We start from the raw sequence: 20,819 nt of genomic DNA on the forward strand, positions 1-20,819 counted from the left end.
GGATAATACCAAGAGCTCCTGTAAACCCTGGACACAAATTTCTCTGCTGTTAGCCTCCTATACTAGTTTGATACATTGAGGACTATTAACTGAACCAATATTGATACATTTTTGTTAACTAAAGTCCATTTTTTATTCAGATTAATTTATTTTTTAACCGAATGTCCTTTTGAATGTTCAAAATCCCATCCAGGATGCCACACATTACATTTAGTTTTCATGTCTTCTTAGAATGTGACAGTTTCAGACTTTCCTTGTTTGTGATGACCATGACAGTTTTGAGGACTATTGGTTAGGAATTTTGTAGATCATCCCTCAATTAGGATTTCTTGGGAAATGTTTAAGGAGTAGTGAGTTATACTTCACCTTTTTGAAGGCAGAGTATCTACATAAATTATTTGGAACTTATTAGCACAAGAGACTTTGCTCTTTTCTTGCCTTTATTTATTCAATCGTGTATTTATCAATCTTGACTCATAGACATTTATTTTATACTTTGGATTATAATCCAATACTACTTTTGTTATTCTGCTACTTAAATGTTTCTAGCTTTGGCCACTGGGAGCTCTTCATTTGGCTCCTGTATCCCTGACATATGCTCGTCCTTGTGAGTTCTGTTCTTTGTTTGGCAGTTACCTTCTACTTTCTATCGCCACGTGATACTCCAGACTCACCCTGTGCACTTCCTGCCCAGTCCTCGAGTCAGCCCTGTGTCCCAGGAGCCCTGGTTCCTTTTATTGGAGAATGGTATTAGAAACCATGATCTTGGTGTTAAGTATGCTTCTCTTAGTTAGTTTTATTTCTTATCTAACACAGGGCCTAACACACAATAGATTCTCACTGCATATGGTTGAATGGCTTTGCGTTTGTCTATACTCGCCTTGTAGACAAGGCAGTTATTCACATGCCTTATTGTGTGCTCAGCAGTGAATTTACTGGCTATACCAGAAGATGAGTTATGTGATCTTGGATGCCTTGTTGCTGCTGTTCTTCAGTTGCTAAGTCTTTGTGACCCTGTGGACTGCAGCACACCAGGCTTCCCTGTTCTTCATTTTCTCCTGTCTCTTGGAATTTGCTCAAACTCATATCCATTGTATCAGTGATGCCATGCAACCATCACATCCTCTGTCAGTTGGAGGTAGTAACAGACCATTTCATTCTAGAGGCCCTGAGAGTAGAAATCGAGAGAGAGAGAGAGAGAGAGAGAAAGAGAGAGAGAGAGAGAGAGAGAGAAAGGAAGGAGGGAAAAGAAGTGAAGGGAGGGAAGCCTTGAGAAACAGACAGACACTAGCTTTGGAGGTGAGGATAATGGAGTTACTAATCTAACAGATGGGAGAAAGCAAGAAGAGGATAAACCTCCTTCAAACCAGAATACCAATGGTTCATCTTCCTGTTCCTTTTGAAATCATTTTCATTCAGAAAAATTGTGTGCAGTAGGTTAGAGAGGTTGGCTGACTGGCTTAAGTCTTCCAACGAGAAAGCCAGGATTGTCTGTGTCCCAGCCAGTGCTGATCCAGACAATCCAGAAATACGTCCTGGGGTCTGGAGAGCCTGGCTGATGCTTGAGAAGGCCATGGAAGCCATTTTCATTGCTGGGGTTTGAAGTTCCATTACTCGATTTGTTGTGACTGGCAGATGGGTTGGAACGGTCACATGTATTCAGATCACTGCTGTGACCTCTGCCTTCGGCTAAGAAGAGAGCCAGGATAAAATAAATAAAATAAGGGCGGAGCAGTTGCAAAGTTTACTGAAGCGTAGAGTCATTTATGAGATAGCACCGATGGTTTTTCTTTTTACCTGGATAAAATCTGTCAAAGTACTCATAAAATAATGATGTATGGTTCCACATTATATATAGCTCATTTGCATATTATAGTTTTTTCATCTCATTTTTTATAAAGTTGTAATTATTTTTAAACTCTGAAACTGGACTATTAGGAATGTCTACCTTGAGGTGTGTTACATGGGCACCTTTTGTCATGTGGTGGCATATGCTTTTGATACCTCCCCATACTTATGCTCAAGAGGACTAAATGATAACTTTTTTCTCTGAAGGTCAAAGAAGCCAGCAGGGTCCATATCATTAACCTTTCAGTTCAGTTCAGTTCAGTCGCTCAGTCGTGTCTGACTCTTTGTGACCCCATGAATCGCAGCACGCCAGGCCTCCCTGTCCATCACCAGCTCCCGGAGTTCACTCAGACTCATGTCCATCGAGTCAGTGATGCCATCCAGCCATCTCATCCTCTGTCGTCCCCTTCTCCTCCTGACCCCAATCCCTCCCAGCATCAGGGTCTTTTCCAATGAGTCAACTCTTTGCATGAGGTGGCCAAAGTACTGGAGTTTCAGCTTTAGCATCATTCCTTCCAAAGAAATCCCAGGGCTGATCTCCTTCAGGATGGACTGGTTGGATCTCCTTGCAGTCCAAGGGACTCTCAAGAGTCTTCACCAACACCACAGTTCAAAAGCATCAATTCTTTGGCGCTCAGCTTTCTTCACAGTCCAACTCTCACATCCATACATGACCACAGGAAAAACCATAGCCTTGACTAGACGAACCTTTGTTGGCAAAGTAACGTCTCTGCTTTTGAATATGCTATCTAGGTTGGTCATAACTTTCCTTCCAAGGAGTAAGCGTCTTTTAACTGGAGAAGGGAATGGCAAACCACTTCACTATTCTTGCCTTGAGAACCCCATGAACATTATCATTAGCCTTTACCTAATGCTTATTATTCTGTTTGTCCAAAGTTTTATCACTTCACAACTGAGAAACTCATGCATATAAAATAGGAGTCCCTTGAATTTGTTTTGATTACCCTGGTCTTGTCTGAAAAATACTTTGCATTTGGGATAGGAAACAGAAGGGCTATCCTGGCTATAAGACGCCAGACTCACAGAAGTGGGTTCTGGCTTAGGAATGTGGACACACTGCAGACATCTCACACAGAGGCCAATTCTTACAATGATGTGGTCAGACGTGGTAGAGCCCAGCTGTTTGCTCCATTGAGAGGGGCTTTAGCTAGCCCACACAATCTCTGAGACTGTGTCTGAACTGGATCCAAATATCCAGCCTGCTGAGGCTCACCCCTCCCCTAGAGTGACTGGAGTTGGGTTGTTGCAGGGCTAACATTCAGAGCAACTGGTAAGAAAAGTTACAAAGAGTAATTGAAAAAATGTAATGTATAGCAGTAAAGTGGAATCATATCCTTCCCACCATAAACTATTAAGAATCAGGTAAAACAGTTTATGTTTGGCTTTGGTCAGTTGATGGACATTTTTTGATATTTTTAATCTATGCCACCATTAATGCTGCTGAGCGAATATCATCTTATTACCTAAATACATCTTTGCCTTAAGACAGTGTGCTCTAAAATAAGATTTCCTGGGTTCAAATCCCCATTCTCTACTTCTAAGCTATGGGACTTTAGCTAGCTAGCTTGTTTACCCTTCCTAAGATATAGTTTCCTTACTGTTAAAATAGTAATAATGGAATTTAGCTCAGAGAGTTTCTATGAAGATGAAATAATGTGTCTTTAGCACTTGGCATATCTTTTCTCTTTGAATTTTACGTTTAATGTGCTGAATGCTACCGCCACTTGTGTGGAGCTCTAACTCTGACTTTTGTTAGTGATGGGTTGGTGGGTATATCTGATGAAGTACAAAGGAAGAGGTCTGAATGCTACACTTTTATTTACACAAAAAAGTAACTTCATTAATGATTTGTCTTCTTTATTAATGATTTTTTGTGCTGAAACCTGGAGAGTAAAATCTTTTGGAATGGAAATAATCCAACATGTCTACTTTAGACTTCAAATATCTTAGTGCTTTCCAACTTAAATAAGACATTCATTTCTAGAATTAAACCTTGTGTGTGTGTGTGTGTGTGTGTGTGTGTGTAAGTAGAATAAGTGCCATCCAGTTAGTTTGCAGTTCTCAAGACCAAAGTCAGCAGAGGAGAAAACTTATATCTTTCTAATACTTTGTATTCAGCCACAAGACATAGTAGGGTTTAGTGTTGTTGAAGAACAAATGGTAACAAGACAAAGCAATTGTCATTTGATGATATTTGTTGAAGTTAAATAATATATTACCTATTAAAAAGGACAAAGTTATTAAACTCCAAAAAGTCAGAGCATGAAAAGAAATCATAATTCAACACTATATAGAATTTTAAGAAATGCAATGAAATGAAAATGTGATAATTAATGAAAGGGAACGATGAATGCTTCATTCGAATGAAGCAGGAATTACCCTGTTTATGAGATAAGAAGTTCATACGTTTAAAGTAAAAATTGTTGTTTTAAATAAAAAATGATCAAAGTATAACAGGACATATTTTTAAAATGAATAGTTATAGATGGGTATTAATTGAGGAAGCAAAAGAACTTTCTGCTTCCCCAGATCTTCATCTCCTGGGGCAACCAGTTTTAACCATTTCTGTTTTTATTTCTTCTCGTGTTTATCCTCCTGACACCATGCACTGTGTTTGTAACTCTGTGTCTACATTTAAACAGTACATATTGGCTTCTTGCGGTGAGAGATGGGGACATAGCTCACTTGGATCTATACTTTTACTCTCTTCTCTTTCCCATTTTAAAAATAATTATTGAATGACTTTTAGTTATTGGTATTTAAAAAAATTAGGTTCTTAAACCTCTGTTTCCTGAATCAATTGCTTTATTTCTCTCCACGCTTTTCTTTCCAACTTGTTTCTTGATTTATGACACATGATTGTTTAAAACATTTACCTTTTGTTTTGTAACCATTGTAAATTGCAGTGTCGTCCATGTTTTGTCTATAGGTTGATTCTAAACATTGAAGGAACAATAAAGAATGTCTATTACTGTGATTTTTTAAATATCTTGGAAAGTCTTTTGAATATCTTGCTTTGTAGGACTAAATTTGTACTCTTTTTTACCTACTTTTTTTTTTTTAACCCTGTTGTATGTGTTTACTCCATAAATACACTCATTCTTGTCAGACAATGTGTCTTGGTTTTTGTTTGAAAAACATAGTTACTCTGAGTACAGGACACCCTACAAAAGGCTCAGGAACTCTCTGAAGCTCTTCCAGGGTTTGGTTTGGAGTTGCATCGAATCCAGTGGAGCTGTTGGTGGGGAAGGTTTGAGGTGGTTGACTTTGGCCTGGATTGTCATTTTAGATTGAGAGAACTTTTATGAAGTTTGGGTGTTCTGCCCCAGCTGTCTGTCCTATCTCTTCCTCTCACTCCCCTTTCCAAGATTATGAGTTGCCCTGGGAAGTTCTGGGCACTCCGAACTAAAGTTTAGGGCACTACTTTGTCACAGGAGGGACAGAGAATGGCATTTGGCCATTTGGACAGAGACAGCATTTGGCTTGGAATTCCCAGTAAAGTTTCTTTCTCTTCCATAATCTCTTATGGTTCCTTTGGCTGAATAGCTAATTTAGATCAGAAGATAATTCCACCACCATGCTGCTGCTGCTATGTGTTTTCATTTTCCTTTTCATTTATAAGCTTTCCATGTTCATTAGGAGAAGGCGATGCCACCCCACTCCAGTACTCTTGCCTGGAGAATCCCATGGGCAGAGGAGCCTGGTAGGCTGCAGTCCATGGGGTCGCTAAGAGTCGGACACGACTGAGCGACTTCACTCTCACTTTTCACTTTCATGCATTGGAGAAGGAAATGGGAACCCACTCCAGTGTTCTTGCCTGGAGAATCCCAGGGATGGGGAAGCCTGGTGGGCTGCCGTCTGTGGGGTTGCACAGAGTCGGACACGACTGAAGCGACTTAGCAGCAGCAGCAGCAGCATGTTCATTATTTCATCTGATACACACACATGTGATGTGGACACATTCCATTATCCCAATTGTAGAGAAATAAACTAAGGCTCAGAGAGTTCCCAACACCAGGCACATATTAAGCCTCTATCCAATAATTTTCTGTCTAGTGTTGGAATAGCCCTGGCTATTCTACCCTGGCTAATCTTACCCTGGCTAGGTATGTATTTGGGGCCCTCTCCTTGGCTCCTCCATCCTTCTTTCTCTTTCTAATGTCAGCATCAGTTGGTCTGAAGTATGCATTTTTCCCTATAGGATGTTCCAGGTTCTCTGGGGCTGTAAAGGGAGTTCAGGACAGGCAAAGACTTGAGCTCATTTTCCAATCCTGCATTTGGTTAAGGTGGTGAGTTTAGGGAGAATACAGGAGGGTTCTGTGCAAATATAGTGAGAATATGTGAGTATACCCCAACAGAAAATGTATTTTAGCTCTGCAATAGTTTTTAAAGGCTTATACTTATGGGACTATAGTATTTATACCAGCAAGGCTTGGGATAGCTGCTGTTTTGTGAAATCGATTGTAAAACCTTTGATCTGCCTTATCAGCCCCTCAACCTGAAGAACTGGCGTCAATGTTCAGGCCCGCAGATGTGGCAGAGTGAAATGAATGGTTTCTTCTGGGTGTCTGTGTTATATCCTCTGCCTTAGTTTCCAGTGTAAAATTTGCTAAATCTTTACCCACTTGTTCCCTTAAAGTGTTAAATATGGATCATCTGGATTCTGAATGCTTGGCTTTGTTCTAAAACATGTGATGAACTGTCTGTAAACAAGAAATCCAGTTGACATGGACTTTATTTTCCTGTAACTGTGGGTATCAACTATGTTTCCAAACTTTTGCTAAAGAAATATTTACATGTTTTGGCTTTTTTTTTTTTTTTCTGACTAATGTTGGAGTTTGCATTCCTATAATTCTGGTGAAAGGAAGAATGTGGTCATATTTTAGAGGGTAGATTGGCCATAGGAAAAAATACACACAACTTCAATGAGTAAAAATATAAGACCTAATATTCGGTATACTTCATGATGACTTTTCTTAACTAGATTGGTAAATACGTTGTTCAAACTAGACTCATGTAACACCATAAATTTTTATATCCGTGCATTGTGATAGAACTGCATTTTGTTTCTATGGTCTTTATTTTCCTGATGCTCTGTGTACATAGGTGATATTAAGCATATCCTTATTGGTATCATTATGTTAAAATGTACCAAACTACTAAGCCAGCATTGAGTCCCATGAGCTTACTGTTCTTGTCTGCAAAGATTCATACTGTTCTAATAGCTCAGGAATTTTTTCCTTTAATTTAGTCACATATTCTTTTTTGAAAAAAAAAAATATGGAGTTATTATGATTGAAATTTTTTTGTTTTTATTTCAGACCCAATGTCTGTGGATCACGTTATAATGCTTACTGTTGCCCTGGATGGAAGACTTTACCTGGTGGAAATCAGTGTATTGTCCGTAAGTAATAGGCAATCTATTATTTTTCATCGTTTTCTTTTGTTTTGGTTGCATGGTGATTCTTAGTATTCTGTCCTATGTAACTACATACCATTAATATGTTTATAGCAGAGCCTTCCAGCTCAAAGATTTTCCTACTTCCTCTGAATCCAGCTTTGGAATATATTAACTCAGGCAAGCCACTGTTAATACTTTAATTCAGTGACTTCTTTTAAAATGTTTCTGAGATAGAGGGAATAGAGCCACAGGGATACTCTGATTAAGGTTTCAAGTCATTGCATCTATTATTCCTGGCTGCGTAGACTATGTCATCACTTTGATGGGGTTTTTTAAAAAAGTTTATCATTGCTGCCTTCCTTATTGTAATTTCCGTGTTGGCCACCTACAAGCCTACCCAAACCTTGTGTGTTGAATTTGGGTGATGGAGGCTAAAAGGAAACCTAACTCTTAGACAAAGAGGAGAGAAAGCAGATAGAGCATCATATGAAAATGAGTGAGAAGACTGGGGGAGGAACTCTGATGGTACCAGAGATTCCTGTATTGATTCTGCTTCTGTGGCAAAGCTCAGATTCTCATATCCCACAAATGTGTGTGACAAGTCACATGCCAGACAAGGTGGTGTTTAATGGAGATACTAAGTCAGATTAATTATGGCATTGGTCCTGCATGAACTTTTACAGTCATCACACCTGTGAAATAATTTTCAGTTTTTGGAAAAATCCATTAGTATAATAGGGAAATTTAGAGCTGAGAAGCCAGTAAGGAATCATGTCATCCCCCTTCTCATTTGGCCAAAAATGGTCTGTGGAGAAGAAGAGATTATTTCAATCAGCATTCTCTTGGTGACCTGAAAAAGTTAATTTCCTTCCCATTTCTTGATTTTGACTAAAAAAACTTATTCATTTGACACCTTGTGGTTTATTTCAAAATCAAAGCTGACTAAGAGAGGGATGTAATGGTTTTTGGAGTTTTCTAAATGAACTTGACAACAAAACCCTTTCCCTAGTGTTCTGTGGAATCTCTGAGAAATGCTATCTTCAGGTATTCAAGTATTTGTAGAGCCTTTTGAAAGCTTATTTCTTAATAGTTTTCAATCTCCATCCTAGGGCTCTTCTGATGTTTTGATGCATTTTCTATCAAGGGCATTATTTTTGGCCTTGCATATTTCATTTACTTCATGCAAGTTTGTGCAGGAGTTTGATGGAAAGAATCAAGTCTATGAGTATAAAAGAGTAGTGACCAAATCTTGGTCTTTTTATAAGCATAAACCATTTGCCACTTGAACTTATTCTTCAGTCCAGTTAGCAGAGCATTTGGTACCAGTATGATATTAGTCTCTGGGTGGCTTGAAGATGTTAATGGCTTCCTGACTGTAGAATCAGTACTATTAAGTGGATTCACACTTCTCTTCTCAGACTGTTGATGTGGTTCACAACAGGACTAAATGTGTAGGATACAAGTTGCTCTGTAGATCAGAAGTTCTCAGCTGGCAGGATTTGAACCAGGAAGCGGTCTGAGCCAGCCATGAAATTTTTTATAAAGATTACTAAATTTTAAATATTTACAATAAAATAGGCTACCAAGAATACTGCTACAAGTTTTATATCACTAACTCTAAGTTAGTGTAAAAAACAGAATGTGTATGTGTATTAGTCGCTAAGTCATGTTTGACTCTTGTGACCCCATGGCCTGTAGCCCACTAGGCTCCTCTGTCCATGGGATTTTCCAGGCAAGAATACTGTAGTAGGTTGCCATTTCCTTCTCCAAGGGAATCTTCTAGACCCAGGAATGAAACCCAGGTCTCTTGCATCATAGGCGGATTCCTGCATGGCAGGCAGATTCTCTACCCACTGAGCTACAGAAAGCCCCATACATACATAATTATGTATATGGACTTCTTTGGTGGCTCAGTGGCAAGGAATCCTCCTGACAATGCAAGAGACACAGGAGAAGCAGGTTTGATCCCTGGGTTAGTAAGATCCCCTGGGGGAGGAAAAGAACCTACTCCAGTATTCTTGTTTGGGAAATCCCATGGACAGAGAAGGCTGGTGGGCTACAGTTCATGGGCTCACAAAGAGTTGGACACTACTTAGCTACTGAACAACATATATATTTGTGTGTATGTATATGCAGGAATATATATACAAACATACAAATATATATATGTGTGTGTGTGTGTGTGTGTATATATATAGAGAGAGAGAGAGAGAGAGAGAGGAGGAAATGGCAACCTACTCCAGTATTCTTGCCTGGAAAATTGCATGGGCCGAGGAACCTGGCACACTACAGCCCATGGGGTTACAAAAAGTTGGACCATGACTGAGCGACTAAACAATGCAGGATTTTTGTTTTGCTTTGTTTTCCTTTTATAGACTATCCTGGGCTTATTGACAGATTGTGAGCTGTGGAATAAGTAAAGAGAGGCTAGAGAACTACTCATACGGATAAGGGAGCTTCCCAGTTTTAGATTCTGTTTAGTCTAACAGGTTTGTTTTATACATGAATAGACCTGAAGCCTAAGGTCACACAGGTCATGATAGCAAAGTTATCAAGGAACTTGATAGTCCAAGTTTCCTCACCTGAGGATTGGGACCCTGTGAATCACCGTGCTCTGAAGCCATGTGCTAACAGACCTCTGGTTTTATTCATAGCCATTTGCCGGCATTCCTGTGGGGATGGATTTTGTTCGAGGCCAAATATGTGCACTTGCCCATCTGGTCAGATAGCTCCTTCCTGTGGCTCCAGATCCAGTGAGTATAACATGTCATTATATATAATATTATTTTATGTGGTTATGCCCTATTTTCTCCTAAATTTGCTTTTGGCTTTTCTCTTGCCTGCAATACATTTTTTTTTTTTTTTCACTAGAACATCTGCCTTCTCTGCTCTGCCCAAAATACTTGGAATGGCTCTCCTCAGTCTGGCCTCCCATTTCCCTTCTTCACTTTTTATAGGGAAATTACCTGTGGGACATAGTTACTATGAATAATATAAAGATTGTGGCATCCTTCTGTGTAGGTGTCATCTTATTTATCTTTGTATCTCCAGTGTAAATACCATAAAATATACTCAATGACATGATCATTTAATGAACATTTTTGACTCAAGGAAACTAGGCATTCTTCCTTGTGGTACTGAAGTAGGAATCTGATTAAACACTTTTTACAACTTGAGACCCCTGCCTTTTGCAAGAGGACAATATTAGGAGTCATCATGGCAGTTTACTGGGGATGATTTATCATGAAGCACAAACATATTTTGCCTTTTAGAATTTTACCACTTTGTTCATTCCATGATGCCAAGGAAATATCCACAGTTCATTATTCAGAGACTTTGCTGGCATATTCTGTTGTTTTTGTTTTTAACATGGGTGCTCAGCAGTGAATTAGGGGAAATGTGGGGGTTGGGAAGGAGGTGAGTCATTAGTTGTTAAAAAATGAAGTTCAATATAAACAGCCCCTCAACATCTTGACCATTACCAAGGCAAAAATCTTAGGTTCCTTTTCCACTTCCAATTTCTTCCCTTACAGCATATTCTGGTTTTGACATGGTTTTGAGAGTATTATGGAATATTGGGAGCTTCCCAGGTGGTGCTAGTGACAAAGAACCCACCTGCCAATGCAGGAGATGTAAGAGATGCAGGTTCGATCCCTGGGTTGGGAAGATCCCCTGGAGAAGGGCATGGCAACCCACTCCAGTATTCTTGCCTGGAGAATCTCATGGACAGAGGAGCTTGATGAGCTATAGTCCATAGGGTCGCAGAGTCAGACACAGCTGAAGCAATGTAGCATGCATGCATGCATTGTGGAATAAGTACATTCTTTTTTGTTGATTGCTAGTAGAGACTTGAGCATGATCAAGATCCTATTACCTATTAAGTTTAACTTTGGTTCTCATTTAACTGTGGTTCTCACGAACCAACTAACAGAATGGGGCCAATAATGCAGGGCAGCAGACCTTCTTGGTGCCCACTCACATACCTTGGCATTCATGGGTTACACAAACAATTCTGCCTTTAGAGCTCTGTAACATTTTTCTGGCCAGGGAGCATGCATGGCAAGCTGGAAAGGCTGAGGGGATTAATTAGAAGCACCTTTTAACCAGTGACAAATGGAAAGTGTTGGATTAATGCCCGTACTTCCTTGCCTCTCATTTTGCTTAACTATGAGGTGTGTTATGCACTGTCTTCTAAAGTTCCCTAGTGGAGCCCGAGCTGCCCATGTAGGAACAGGCTTGAGAATGTACTTCATTGGTTTCCTTCTGTTACCTGTCTCACTTTCCCAGTCTCTATACCAGTGTTTCCTGAAATTACTTCTAAAAGAAACCACTGACATTTGAGTTATTGTCTCAGAATTTGCTTCTGGTGGAAACCAAATGGAGACAGATGAGGACTAAATACAGACAGTTGTAGGTTGGGATAGAAATTCTCCTGTGGGCTGGGGCTCATTTGCTTATTGCAATGAGTATAGCATGTTCTTCTACTTTTTTTTTTTTTGCTGTTTTTTTAACTTTGTATTTTGTATTGAGGTATAGCTGATTAATAATGTTGTGAGAGTTTCAGGTGAACAACAAAGGGTAGAATGTTCTTTCTTGATCTCAGCTTGGTTTTGAATGTATGTTCTCCAAGCAACAAGAGGTTAATCCCATATATCAGGAGCACTTGAGCTGGAGGAGTAGCAGGAGGCAGAGTGCTCAGTTGGCAGCACTTTGGGGAACATGCTGGATGTCTCCACCTCTATCAGGATGATGACCTCCAGGTTGCCTCTGAGGAGTGAGAGCCTCGGGTGGGGAAGGAGACTACATAGCAAGTTGGGAGTAGAACCATCCCTCAGATTGGTCCTTCAACCAGCCACTAACACACCACTCCATAAGGGGGAGAAAGTATAGTCAGGTGGCAAACTGGATATCCAGCTGGAAAGGTCTTCAATGATAGTGTGAGCTGCTAATGATTTAATCAAGTAAAAATCACGAGATATGAAGAAAAGAGGTTAATAAGATCAGAGGGAAAAGCTGTGGTTCTAGTACATTTCGAGCTAGTAGCGCGGTGGGAGGAGTGCAATGGTAAGGTCCTGTGGGCCAGATTAGGGTAGAGGCTGAAGTCCAAGGCTTGTGCATGCTAATCTTTGAGGAGGTTTGGGTCTGTTTGTGGTGCTTGTCCACTGGACAAAATCCAGTGGAGAGTGAAGTGAGGGGGAGGACACGGTTTCATGAGGGTTTTTGAGGCATTTGGAGCCTTTAAAATCATTGGCTTGGACTCTACCTGAACTAATAATGTCCAGACAGCTTGCACAACTAAAGCTGGCAGAATGTTTTATTAATAAGTTAAGGGTAGCTGAGGAATGATCAGAATTCATTTCTGATCTTTTAAAATGATGTTCTAGGAAACAGCTCTGCCATCCTGTAGAACTTCCTGCCCATGGTGTGGTAGACAAATGTGGGTAGGTCACTTTGCTAACTCCCCTGGTAATAGAAAGATAATCTAACTCAGTGAAATGTTTGCATTCACAACTTGTAGTTCTGGTAAGAAGGAGTAAATTTAGGTCATTTTACCAATATTTCCTCTGAGAAACTGTATACTTGTTATGTGATGGAGTCAAGGAGGTCCAGGTGAGTTGTAGGACCTGGGAGGCTTTAGCCTTCTTATTTGAAAATATAAAGAATGAAAGGAAGGTTTTTCTTTCAGGTTGTTTCCAACTTGTGTCCTGTGACTGTTAAAATAGGAAATGATCTCTTAGTGACCTGAATGAGAGATTGCATTTCCAGAAAGTCCAAACTGCCAGCCAGCAATTCCTTTGGACACCAGGAAGTCATGGCTTCCGTTAACCTATTGGGAGTCTTGCCACCAGTTGTTGAGGCACCAGGGCAAAAAGAGGATTGGCTAGACAGGCTCAGAACAGTGGGTTTTCTGGACTTTAATTCTAGGTATATTAGGACTGCTCTCTACTCTCTCAGTCTCTGAGGCCAGAGATGGATCCTGAGCAATTCTAACTCTCATAAAGACCTGTCATGGGTGATTCATGAATTTTCTCACACTCTCCTTAAATATATATAAGTACAATAGATAAGTAAAATAGATAAAGTATATAAAATAGATATCTAAAATAAATAATATAGATATATAAATATAATAATCTTTTTAAATAGTATACAGTATATTATTATAAAAGGTGTTCCCTAAATTTCATATTTTAGAATTTTGAGTTGAGTTTATGCTCATTCTATTTTATTCTTTATGCTTCTTAAAAGGATTAAAAAAATTAAACTTACTAGTTTGAGTTAATGGTAGATTCACATTCAATTGTAAGACGTACTTCGTAGCCATCCTGGGTGTCTTTTACCCAGTTTTCCTCATGTTAATGTCTTGTGATACTATAATACAATCAAGTTATTGACATAGATACAGTCAAGCTACAGAATGTTGCCATCACCACCAGGATTCTTCATGTTTCTCTCATTATCCGTTTCCTCCTACATCCTCCTTAACCCTGGCAACCACTAATCTGTTCTCTGTTTCTATAATTTTGTCATTTCAAGAATGTTATATAGATGGAATCACATAGTATATAACCTTTGGGAATTGTCTTTTTTCACTCAGCATAATTCTCTGGGAATTCATCCTTTTGTGGTTGTTTTGTGTATCAGTACTTTGTTCCCTTTTATTGATGAATTTACATGCTATGAATGTAAGGTTTGTATAGCCATTCACCCATCAAAAGATATCTGGGTTACTTCTAGTTTTTGGTTATTCAAACAAAGCTGCTATGAACATTTATGTACAGGTTTTTGTGTGAATGTAAGTCTATTTCTTTGGGATAAATGCCCAGAAATGCAATTGCTGGGTTATATGGTAGTTATATATTTAGCTTTTCTAGAAACAGCCAGCTGTTTTTGGAGTGACTGTACCATTTTACATTCTCACCAGCAATGTATGAATGACCCAGTTTCTTTGCATTATCACCAGCTATCAGGGTTGCTGCTGTTTTCAATTCTAGCTGTTCTGATGGGTATGTGGTAATTACATCACTGTAATTTTAATTTGCGTTTTTTCCTACTGGCTTCTAATGTTTATTATTTTTTTCCTGTGCTTATTTGTCACCTGCATATATCTTCTTGAGTGAACTGTTGTCTCTCCACGTCTTTTGCCTTGATTCTAATTGGATTCTTTTCTAATTTAGTGTTTTGAGAGTTCTATGTGTACTTTAAATCCTAGCCCTTAATCAGCTATGTAATTTGCAGACGTTTTCTCTCACTCTATAGCTTCCTCTTCATCTTCTAACAGAGCAAAAGTTTTAAAATATGTTTGAGTCCAATTTATCAATTTTTTCTTTAATGGAAAATAATTGTGCTTTTGATCTCAAGTCTAGGAACTCTTTGCTGAGCCATAGATCCTGAAGATTTTCTCTAGTTTTTTTTTTTTTTTTTTAAATGTTACATTTACATTGAGGTCTAGGTGTAGTTGATACCTGTGAATGTCTGATTCCTCCAGCCCACTTATTGGGTTGGCCAAAAAGTTCATTTGGGTTTTTCCATATGAAGTTTTTGGCCAACCTAATATTTCCAAAAAGGCTGTCCTTCATCAGTAGAATTACTTTTTAAGTTTTATCAAAAAAGTCAGTTGGGTATATTTGTATACATCTACTTTTGGTGTCTCTATTTTATTCCATTGATCTGTCTGTCCTTTCTCCAGTATCGTACAGTCTTGATTACTGCAGCTTATGGTAAGTTTTCAAAACTGAGTAGACTAATTCCTCCCACTTAATTATTCTTTTTCAAAATTGTTATTCTAGTTCCTTTGCTTTTCCATATAAATTTTAGATTCATCTTGTCTGTATATACAGAAAAATATTCTCTAGGAATTCGATAGAACTGCTTTAAATCTGTATGTCAGTTTGGAGAGGATTGACATCTTTACTGTTTGGAACCACTTTTAGTTTGGATAAGATTTTATCATTTTTAATTCATTTCAGTTTACTTAGAATTTGGGGTACTTGTACTCCCAACCCGAATCCAAGCTTAAAGGATGTAAGAAGCCCAGGGGAACAATTGTAGAGCAGTGGGTTAGCAAGTTTGAGCAAGTATGGTGCAACCATTGCTGAAAGTGTAAGTATGAGCATACTCAGAGGATGGGAAGGTAGCATTGTAGCTGGTCTGGAAGAAGTGACCTTGGAAAGGTTTTTCAGGAAAGCGTGGGTTTTATGTGAACAGAGAGAAGAAGCTTGGGTGGAATCTGCTCAGATTTGTCTGTAGAAACAATTGAACTCTTTGCTTTCTAGTTAACTGTCTATGGAAGTGCCTTCATCACTGCTATCATATAACTTGTCTTTCTTTGTATCTTTTTCAGCTCTGCTAGGTTTTTTGTTTTGTTTTGACATACCTTAGTGAAGTTGCTCTACCAATTGGTGTGTCTTTAGGCACCACAGACTATGCACTTAAAATGTCATTGCTTCTCCCAGTGAAAATCATTTTTGTCCTGCAGTGGTTCTGGCTGCCCCTATGGACTGTTTTCTCAGGTTTTGAGTCCAGAAGTTAGTCTAGCTATTTGTCTTGTACTTTTCCAAGGGCTTAAATTAAAATCATATGTTACCATACAGATGCTTATTTGCAAATGGCTCCCAGTGTTCTTTCTGCCCCTTGTGCCTGCCAAGATAATGGAAGAATTTTAGGATCATTCCCAACCTAATGCATCCCAAAGAAAACCATTACCTGAGGTGTGTAGACCTAGCCCTGCATCTCTGCTGTTCCAGTAGTGTGTTCACTTTGCTCTCTTTGGGCTGATTGTTCTTAAGAATTAACTTGTGCTGGGCTATAATCTAAAGAAAGTTTCTTCTGCTCTTTCCGATGCCTGGCAAATGGAGGGCATTCCGTAAATATTTGTTGAATGACTGAAATGACTGACCTCTACTGGAACATATAAAATTCGTTTGGGACTCTCTATGGATAAGGGTTAATGGCAACATTTTCGTTAGTTCTAGGATGTTGAACCTTACTTGAAACCCTTTGAGGCTTTCCACCCATCTTGGAGGAGAAGTTCTCCTTGGAGCTATATGTATGTGGCAGCCACAGACCTGTGCACAGGCATTTGAACTCCCCTAGTACTTTTAGTTTCTGGTAAAGTCTTAACGCTGATTGAGTTTAAGAATATATTCTAACTTGAGGTGTTTAGAGCATCCTATGAGTTCAAATGGAGCCCTTATTTTTCATTTGGCTTTTTCTAGAGAAATAGAACTTGGTCTCCTAATTGCCACATATCTGGAATTTTTTGTCACCTTAGAGTAAATTTAGAATTTGCATCAATGGCAGGACTCAATCACAAATAAAACCAGTTTGTATACTCTCTAAACTATAGTGAAACTTCGTATCTTGTTCCTTTATTTCCCACAGAAATCCTGAATGAGTGCTCCTTCCATTAAGGAAATACTTTTTCTCCTAAAGGTCTAAGACTCACAAAGAATGCAAATTTGGTAAACATGTTTGTGGCAAAGCAGGTGATTAAAATCCTATTATCAATGGACATGAATTTGAGCAAACTCCAAGAGATAGTGGAGGACAGGGGAGCCTGACGTGCTTACTACAGTCCAGGGGGTCGCCAAGAATAAGATACGACTTAGCACCTGAGCAACAACAGCAGTCGGTTGCTGAGCTTGCTCCTCTGGCCTAAGGATACATGGTTCACTGGTCTATTTGGGCCGATGGACTAACCGTGCCTTATTGTTTCCCAAGTCTGATCAAGGGCTTTTATTTTTTAAAGGAGAAAGAATATTTTATGCTGGAAAAAGTTTACCTGAAAGATAGGGTAGAAAAAACATATAAGAACGTATCAGGGAGGTTTTTATTATACTCCATTTAAATATAAACTTATCATTCTTTCCAGAAAGAAGAACTCATTCTGTTTTTCAATTTAAAAACTCATGTAAAGTCACTGTTTAAACTACTGTTCGCTTTTTTATCTCAAAGTAGCTAAATGGCTTTGTTGCTCATGTGGGAATGGAAATTAGCTCTTGGCATGAACCACTTTAATTGAAATCAGTTTGTGGGTTGAGTTCCTTTGCTGCTTGACAGATGACATCATTTCCTGTGCTTTTCCCAATCCTCACTGTTTTGCTAAGATAGGATGAAGCTAAGTTTAACTTCAGATTTGAAAGCAACTTACACCTTTTCCTGACCTACTTAGAATATTATCCAAGTTTTTCACCAAATCATTTCTTTTGTATACTTGTAAATAGTTTTTTAGTTTGAAAACACATTTTGGCCAAGACATTTTAATAGAACTGTAGGAGCCTAAAATAACTGTTTTAATCAGTTTCCTGGGTTGGTTGATTTCTATAACAATGTTTTGACAGAGAAGTTATTTCTGCTTTTATATATGGGGAAACAAAGATAAAAATATTTTTAATAGCAACCCACTCAGAGCTATGTACGTGCTTAGGACGCAATGGGCAACTTCACAGTCTCTGTGTTTGAGTATAGCTTGTGGTGTCGTTATCATGAAGCACAAGTTAAATAAACAGAAATTAATTTGGCAGAGTTTTATATAGCACCTACAAGCAGGCAGGGAATGCTCTGAGCACTTATGGAGATATAATTAATTATCATGATGCTTCCCCCTCCCCACCCTGTGATGCTTGATGTTTTTAAACAAATTGGCTACAGATAGGAGAAATAACTTAAAAATAGGTTTGTTATAGAACATACCTTTCTGAAGAGAAGTATAAAGTACTCTGGAGTCAGAAGAAAGAGAGTTCATATCTAGTGGGGAAGGGAAGAGAAAATAGAAGTCAGGAAAGATCAAAGGAAAGAAGAGACATTTGTCATGGATCTTGGAGACAGGATTTCAGGATTTGGTAAGAACATTGTGTAAGTTGTATGTTGGAGGTTGAGAGTTCAGGGCAAAGACAAAAAGATGGATGAAAGAGGAGATTCCATGAAGAGACTAGCACGTAGTACCAGGTATTGGGTACAGCGCTTTGTAGGTACTCCGAAATATTTGTTGAGTGAATGAATGACTGATAAAGAAGCCTGTGAAAAAATTGTTGTTGTTATTGTTCAGTTGTCCAGTCATGTCTGACTTTTGGCAACATCATGGAAAGCAGCTTGCCAGGCCTCCCTGTCCCTCACCATTTCCTGGAGTTTGCCCAAGTTCATTTTCTTTGCATCAGTGATGCCATCCAGCCATGTCATCATCTGATGCCCTCTTTTCTTTCTCTCCTCAATCATTCCCAGCATCAGGGACTTTTCCAGTGAGTTGTCTGTTCACATCAGATGACCAAATACTGGAGCTTCAGCTTCAACATTAGTCCTTCCAGTGAATATTCAGGGTTGATCTCTCTTAAGATTGACTGGTTTGATATCCTTGCTGTCCGTGGGACTTTCAGGAGTCCTCCAGCATTGCAGTTTGAAGGCATCAATTCTTTGGTGTTCTGCCTTCTTTATGGTCCAGCTCTCATAACAGTACATGACCACTGGGAAGACCTTGACTATATGGACCTTTGTTGGCAGAGTAATGTCTCTGCTTTTCAGCACACTGTCTAGGTTTGTCATCGTTTTCCTGCCAAGACGCAATCATCCTGATTTCACCGCTGCAGTAACCGTCCGCAGTGATTTTGGAGGGCAAGAAGAGAAAATCTGTCACTCCTTCCACCTTTTCCCCTTCTATTTGTCATGCAGTAAGGGGGCCGAAGAATTGATGCTTTTGAACTGTGGTGTTGGAGAAGACTCTTGAGAGTCCCTTGGGTTGCAAAGAGATCCAACCAGTCCAATCTAAAGGAGATCAGTCCTGGGTGTTCTTTGGAAGGACTGATGCTAAAGCTGAAAGTCCAATACTTTGGCTACCTCATGCGAAGAGTTGACTCATTGGAAAAGACTGATGCTGGGAGGGATTTGGGGCAGGAGGAGAAGGGGAGGACAGATGATGAGATGGCTGGATGGCATCACCGACTCGATGGACATGAGTTTGGGTGAACTCCTGAAGTTGGTGATGGACAGGGAGGCCTGGCATGCTGCAATTCATGGGGTCGTAGAGTCAGACATGACTAAGCGACTGAACTGAACTGAACTGAACTGAAGGGGGCCAGATGCCATGATCTTAGTTTTTTTACTATTTAGTCTTAAGCTGGCTCTTTCACTCTCCTCCTTCACCCTCATCAAGAGGCTCTTTAGTTCCTATTCACTTTCTGCCATTAGAGTGGCATCATCCTCATATCTGAGGTTGTTATTTCTCCCGCCTATCTTGATTCCATCTTGTAACTCATCCAGTCTAGTATTTCTTATGATGTGCTCAGCGTATAGGTTAAACAAACAGGGTGACAAGAGACAGCTCTGTCACACTTCTTTCTTGATCTTGAACCAGTCAGTTGTTCTATGTGAATGTGAAGTCGCTCAGTCGTGTCCGACTCTTTGCGACCCCATGGACTGTAGCCTACCAGGCTCCTTTGTCCATGGGATTTTCCAGGCAATAGTACTGGAGTGGATTGCCATTTCCTTTTCCAGGGCATCTTCCTGACCCAGGGATCGAACCCGGGTCTCCCACATTGTAGACAGAGGCTTTACCATCTGAGCCACCGGGAAGTCCCAGTTGTTCTTTACAGGGTGCTAATTGTTGCTTCTTGACCCACATACAGGTTTCGCAGGAGACAGGTAGGTGATCTGGTATTCCCATCTCTCTAAGAGCTTTCCACAGTTTGTCATGATCCACACAATCAAAGGCTTTAGCATAGTCAATGAAACAGAGATAGATGTTTTTCTGAAATCCCCTTGCTTTCTCTATAATCCAGCGTATGTTGGCAATTTGATCTCTAGTTCCTCTTCCTTTCCTAAACCCAGCTTGGACTTTTGGAAGTTCTTGGTTTGCATCATGCTGAAGCCTAGCATGCTAGATTTTAAGCATGACCTTTCTAGCATGGGAGATGAGTACCACTGTCTGGTGGTTAGCACATTCTTTGGTACTACCCTTCTTGGGCATTGGGATGAGGGTTGACCTTTTCCAGTCCTGTGGCCACCTCTGGGTCTTCCAGATTTGCTGACATAATGAATGCAAAACCTTGATGACATCATCATTTAGAGATTTGAATAGTTCTGCTGGAATTTCATCACATCCATTAGCTTTATTAACAGCAGTGCTTCCTAAGGTCCACTTGACTTTGCATTCCAGAATATCTGACTCTGGATGACTAACCTCACTGTCGTAGTAATCTGGTTCATTAAGATCTTTTTTTAATATAGTTCTTCCTTGTATTGTTTCCATCTCTTCTTGATCTCTTCAGCGTCTACTAGGTCTCTACCATTTTTATCCTTTATTGTGCCCATCTTTGGGTGGGATGGTCCCTTGGTGTTTCCAATTTTCCTGAAGAGATCTCGAGTCTTTCCGCTTTAGCCGTTTTCTTCTATTATTAAGGCATTTTTCACTGAAGAAGGCCTTCTTGTCTCTTCTAGCTGTTTTTTTGGAACTCTGCGTTTAATTGGAACATATTAGGGGTAGGCACCACTTCATTGGTGGCTCAGAGGTTAAAGTGTCTGCCTGCAATGCAGGCAACCTGGGTTTGATCCCTGG

General features: G+C 39.6%; 1 protein-coding gene across 1 annotated transcript in view; it reads left to right on the forward strand.

The window, feature by feature from the left end:
* FBN1 (fibrillin 1) overlaps positions 1-20,819 on the forward strand; it is a 268,138-nt gene that overhangs the window by 27,053 nt on the left and 220,266 nt on the right. The window contains exons 3-4 of the mRNA XM_010839558.1: positions 7,191-7,273; positions 9,925-10,023. Of these exons, the coding sequence (XP_010837860.1) occupies positions 7,191-7,273; positions 9,925-10,023 (182 nt within the window). The remainder of the gene's footprint in view (positions 1-7,190; positions 7,274-9,924; positions 10,024-20,819) is intronic.

This window comes from Bison bison, unplaced genomic scaffold, assembly GCF_000754665.1.
Source record: "Bison bison bison isolate TAMUID 2011002044 unplaced genomic scaffold, Bison_UMD1.0 scf7180017864118, whole genome shotgun sequence".
NCBI classification, from domain to species: domain Eukaryota; kingdom Metazoa; phylum Chordata; class Mammalia; order Artiodactyla; family Bovidae; genus Bison; species Bison bison.